The sequence below is a fragment of the Salvia miltiorrhiza genome, chromosome 5, assembly GCF_028751815.1.
Source record: "Salvia miltiorrhiza cultivar Shanhuang (shh) chromosome 5, IMPLAD_Smil_shh, whole genome shotgun sequence".
Classification (NCBI taxonomy): Eukaryota; Viridiplantae; Streptophyta; class Magnoliopsida; order Lamiales; family Lamiaceae; genus Salvia; species Salvia miltiorrhiza.
The window spans coordinates 22,769,830-22,775,531 of record NC_080391.1 but is presented as its reverse complement, the minus strand read 5'-3'; the positions used below and the strand labels follow the sequence as shown (position 1 = coordinate 22,775,531).

At 39.1% G+C, this 5,702-nt stretch overlaps 1 protein-coding gene across 2 annotated transcripts; it reads left to right on the top strand.

The window, feature by feature from the left end:
• Positions 1-2,230: 2,230 nt before the first annotated feature.
• On the top strand, positions 2,231-5,702 carry LOC130986795 (uncharacterized). 2 transcript variants are annotated; one of them, XM_057910335.1, is made up of 3 exons: positions 2,444-2,650; positions 3,462-5,033; positions 5,141-5,702. In XM_057910335.1, the coding sequence occupies exons 2-3, from the start codon at positions 4,884-4,886 to the stop codon at positions 5,585-5,587; spliced, it is 597 nt and encodes a 198-aa protein (XP_057766318.1). In that variant the 5' UTR covers positions 2,444-2,650; positions 3,462-4,883; the 3' UTR covers positions 5,588-5,702. The 2 variants fall into 2 exon arrangements, with proteins under 2 accessions (XP_057766319.1, XP_057766318.1); XM_057910336.1 differs by lacking the exons at positions 2,444-2,650; positions 5,141-5,702 and adding an exon at positions 2,231-2,383 and having other exon boundaries at positions 3,462-3,972.

Genomic DNA, 5,702 nt, shown 5'->3' with positions numbered 1-5,702 from the left:
AGGTGTCAAAACCAGATCCTCAAGGAAAAGTTGTTGCTAAGGCTTCACAGCCCGAACCAACATGTCAACCCTCCACCTCTGGGGAAAAAGAGGGAGAGATCAGTCTTAGGCCATTGACGGGCAAATCTAAGATTGATATTAACATTATTGAAATTTCTCCTGTTTGGCAGATGTATCAGTCCAGATGGGAGAAACTCAACACCAGAAAGGGACTTAATCCGAGCTATTGTCGGGTTGATGTCAGAGGAAAATATCCTCGTGTATGGATGACCACCGGAGCCAATCCTCAGGAGGTCAAGGAGTGGTATGAATTTGGGGCACTAGCCTCAGTTTATACTATATCGCCAGCATTCAGCGAGATCAGGGGTTTACCAAAGTGGATCCAAGAAACGGTCTATGATGCTTGGTCAAACAATCCGTCTCTAAACAGGGGAGACGTCCTGGAGTTATACTTTCTCAGTGCAGCTCCAGAACCAGCAGGCAAAGGGAATCATGAAGCTTTCCATTTCATTAAGCTTCGGAGACCTGATACGGAGGCCTTAAACCGAGTTAAGGCACCTGATCATGAAGTTTCCATTGTCACGACATTTACGGAGGATCAAATCTCTACAAGACGTGCATGAGGACTATGGGTCTGTCTCACAGAGATGGACAAAGTAAAGTACCAATTCAAGTTCTCTCATAACGCAGGACTTGGATCTTTCTTGTTAAATTCAATGACAGGAAAAACTACAAGCTTCGCGGAGCAGGCCTTCGAAGAAAAGATGCAGACACTCTGGCGAAATAAGATAGCGGGAAGCAAAGAAACCCGTCACAAGTTCTGCAACATGGCTCATCTAGGCCATTGGGTAGACCATATCTGCACGGAGTGTCCCACGCAGAAAGAACCGGAGTTCGGCAAAGGCTTTTTTTCAAAGCCTAACAAAAAGAAGTTTCGGTCTGACGAGTATGAGGAGCACAAGACTCCACATGGACGAGCACCGCGGGCACCAAAAAAGTAAGGGGCCCAACAAAGAAAAGGGAGTCATGTGACTCAGGACAAGAGGACCACCCACTAAAAGAGAAACGACGAAAGTGGGTGGACAATAATGCAGGCCAACTACCCACTGACCAAAGTGGGTAATTCTACAGAAGCTCCACTCATCAAAAGAAGACAAAGGATGGTGGAAAAGTTGCAGGCTGGCCCCTCACAGCATTATCAGCTGAATAATGGAGTATGGGACCAGAAAAACACCACTCACCGAAAGCAAAAGACAAGGCCGAGTGGAGAAAAAAGTAGCTAGACCTCACCAACCATTATCACAAAAAGATAAAGGAAGGTTCAACTCCATGTGAAGACACTAACTAATGTCGGCAATTATGGCCGACAAAGGAAGGTAGCCGTCACCATCCAAGTTAGCTGGCCACGAAGAAGGAATCCAAGGCCAACTACCAAGCAATTATAGAGGGGATCAAACCTCTATATAAACGCAAGCTCTGGAGAGAAGAGAGGATCAAGAAAAAACTTCACAACTCTTTCACACACCACACTCTCTCTCTAGGAAATTATCTTTATATTTTAATTTCTGTTTTCAAATTTTTTAGTTTTAGTTCTTTTAAATTTTATGTATACAAGTATTAGCTACCAATGAGTAGCTAAACAAATTTATCTCCTCCCTAAGGGAGAATTTTATGAAATAAATTAAGTATTTTATAATTCCTCTATTAACGCTTTGTTTTGCCCAAATTTCCGGTTTAGTAAAAATTATCTTTCATTTTTCAACAAAAATACTAGAAGTCGGCACTTAGTGAAGGAGGAAGGTTGCAACCATCTCTTGTGAGTGCGTGGTTGGACGAAGCCTGGGGGCAGACGGTCCGTAAAACGCGACGAGTGCTGACTCCTGAAGAAGACCAGTCGACGAAAGGTATAATGTTGATTTATGTTTAGATTTATTTTGAAGTGTTACGGAAGCATGTTGGGCCATGATCTTTATTTTAATTTAACATTGGTATTTGAGATTTCATTTTGGGGTTATTTTGAGCATCTATGTTTGTGAAGGGGTTGATTTATAATAATTTGAGAATTGGGATGTTAAAATTGCTACAATCAAAGAGTTGATGTATTATTTGACAATTTTGAAAGTTCATGTGAAAAACTAAAATGGGTTCAAAGTTGGTGTATTTTCTTACCAATAACCCTTTTAGAAATAGGATTAAAAATCTACAGGGACACGTAAAAAATGTAAATATAGATTTTTTTGGATAAATTCATAGGAATCGAGAGGAATAATTAAAGTGATAAAGCATAGTGGTCCAATCAATGATGAAATGATGAGCTTCTGCAAGTGCAATGATATGAATTATCATCGTCAACTGATAATCAAAGCTTCAACTTCGCGGGGAGGTAAACTATTTACTACTATTAATTATCGCCGAAAACAAACACGCAGCTAACAGGAAAAAAATATATATATACACACATTATATAAAATAATAATATATGTAAACATGAAACACACATATCGAAATCTAGTCCTTCAAGCTTCCGCTCTAGGACCTTCTCAAACTCAATGCCGCCTGAAATTCTGAAAGATAAAACCAATTTGTGGAGAAAGAGAGAGTGTTTATTAAATAGTAGTAGTTGATTTTGTGATGATATTTTCTGAAAAAGGTCCCTTTTTTTCTACTCCTTTTCAGCTGCGATGATATTTCCTGCAGCTTTATATCCTTGCTGCTGTTGATTTCTAATTAATTTTTATATTTTGGGAATATTATTGTTGAATTAATAGGCTTGAAGTCTGCTGTTTGTTTGCTGGGGTTTATGAATTTGGTGGTTGAATGCCCTTTTTATTCATAATGTGGGAAATCACCTGTTTATGAAATTGATGGCAACCATGTTTATCTTCTTTGGTGAAATTAATTTGTGTTTGAGCTATTTCTGATTATTAGCTGCCTAATTGTCTATTTCCTTGGCATTGATTAGCAGATAAATTTCAACAAGCACATATTTCCACTATTGATAGGACAATCATAGAAAAATGCCTTACATTGAACTAACTGTATTGTCCATATTCAATTTGATGTTAAAAAAATGGTGCAATTTTGATGTATCCAAGTGATTGTTTGTGATTGAAGAGGTGGAGGGCTTCTTCTTGGATGTGCTTTTTTTGAGTTGATTTTGCCCTAAAATTCGAGAGTTTAGATCCTAGATAAGATACGCGAGTTGTTTAAAGATCGCAATAAGATTTCTTTCAGATAAAATCGTGTTCGTTGATTGATACTGTTGGTTGCTCTTATTTGACAGATTAATAGTGTTAATTTAAGGCCAACTACATTCTATCTTTGTTATTACACATTGCTTAGATGTAATATATAGATGTGAGCAAGTGTGGCATATGGTGATTTATGCAAAATTAATACTTCAAGAACTAAATATTAAGTCTTTCTAGTTTGTGAAATTGGACATTTGTCGCGCTCTACAGATCTGGAGCAATCGAGTTATAAGATGAGCTACAGAGAAGAAAAGCATCCATGGAGCACGTTTGACGGTGTTAAGATTATATCTGTTGTCCCCGAGGCTCTCATGGCAGAGATTAACTCTGCCATTGCTTCTCTTGAGTATGCTCGTGCTGCAATCTTCTCACAATCTCCTGATCCTGCTCCAAAGGCCAAAACCCCTAATAAAAAACCGGCCTCTAGCTTTGATGCTCAGATAGCCGATGAAGCTTACAAAGCCGGATTGGCATCCGTGTCAGCAGGGAGGGTCGATGAGGCTATTATCTCATTAAACATCGCTCTCTCCAAATGCCCGCCCGAGAAGACTTCTGCCGTTGCTAAGATCCAGTCTCTGATTTCTGTGGCATCCCAACAGCGACACAAGTCTTCTAATTGATTTGTTTTTTAAAGAAAATTGCACCCCTTTGATGTGTTTTTCAGTTATGCATATTCTCATGTACTATACTTTCCACATTCATCATAATTTTCATTCTCTTACAACCTTTGTTCGGGACCTAATACTGAGGGAACAGCACGTGGATGGGATGATTCCCTAAATCTATACCTGTACATTAGGTGAGATCTGTCGTATTTTGGCTCACAGGTTCGAGTGCTGCATCTTGTCGCAGTGGAGATCAACAGAGCAATGGGTGTTTTCTGATAGCTTGGGTCTTGATGTAGAGAAGCTTTGCTAGGATTGTGTGAAAACGGTATTCTCCCTTTTCCTCTGCAGTCGCTTTTGTGAAAATGATTCTATTGAATGTAGAAATAGCTATTTAGGAATGATCTTATTGCAGATATTAATTGATTCAAGTTGATAATATATAGTTAATCGTGAGGTTATCTACCCCTGCATGTAATGCTTAGATATATGTAGCATTTTTTAATGGTAAATAGACATATGCAGCATTTGCATGCAAATTTTATGTGAAGGGCATATTTCTTCTCAGTTATACATGGCTTATGTGCATTGATGTTATTATCGAGCGCATAACATTTTCAAATTTTGAAATAATAATAATAATAGTTAAATAAGATAAATACCATGAACAACTCGAGATTAACTCGGATTAGGTCTCTGATAAATCTTATATACCTTCATATTTTTGAACAGTTTTGTTATAAATTTGAAGGAAAATATTGGTAAAATAGTTGTGCGTCTGATATCTGGTAAACTTTTCTATCTGCTTTTTAAACTTTGGCTTCACCCCAAAGACTCAAGTGTGAAGAAAATGGAATAAGGTGAGGGGCCACTGTCATTGAAAAGACTCATAATCAGACATGAAAATCACAAAAATACATATACATATATATATATATATATAGATATGTTATGTGTGTAAATCTTCATCTACAAAGTTACAAACTGTCAACACATCCATTCATCTTGTTTATTTCTCATCACGACTATGTTTTATCGGTATCCTTGCATCAGGTGCAAATCTCTTTCTTCTGCTTTGAAAGATAGGTTTTCCAGATGCCCTCTCTTTCCGGGGAAGCTCTCCGTTTTGAGCTCCGAAGCAGAAGATGCAGCCGGCGATTTTGATGAAGAAGATGAAGTAAATCTCATCACCTCTATATTTCCGTGCGTGTTAGAATCTGACATTCTCTTGCTTTCTCTTTTTATTGCTAATCATCTCGATGTTTCTGGGAAAACTTGTTGCAGGTATTTGTTTCAGCAGTCATGAGCAAATACATGGAGTCCAAATGCAAGCGCAAGTCCGCCGTTGGGATAGATACCTTGAGATGGGCTCTCTCTCCACAACACTTGTTGCTTGCTCGAAAAGGGAGGCGGAAATTGGGCAGCTCCGGAGAGAGTAGGGAGGGGTCTTCTTCTGGTGCAGGTAGCCGGCTTTCCAGATGTTCGAGCGCTACAAGCTATGACGCGTTTTTCTCGGTGAAGACGCATTTCTCGCGATCCTCGAGCTTGAACAAGATTGATTTTCAAGATCTCAGCAAGCAGTCCATTGTTATTGTAGAGCTCTTGAGGTACCAAGGGTGGCCGTTTGGCCTCTGCAAGAGGGCCTTGTTGCTGCCTCCTCTGCCAAAGTCACCGTCCGATTCGTGGTCGTGGAGGAAGAGTGACAGAGCCGCCACGGTACATGGACGATGATGTATTTTGCTTTTCAATTCTAGAAAATAGTGAAAATTGTACTTTGATTTGAGATTGCAATGTTTGTTGAATACTGAACTTTTAATCCAACACCACAATTTGATATGAATACAAA

What these genes read in the sequence shown, in the direction of transcription:
- LOC130986795 (XM_057910335.1), top strand. Translation starts at nt 4,884, where the DNA reads ATGTTTTATCGGTATCCTTGCATCAGGTGCAAATCTCTTTCTTCTGCT. An exon ending in ATTTTGATGAAGAAGATGAA is followed by an intron (nt 5,034 to 5,140) that starts GTAAATCTCATC and finishes AACTTGTTGCAG; the next exon opens with GTATTTGTTTCAGCAGTCAT.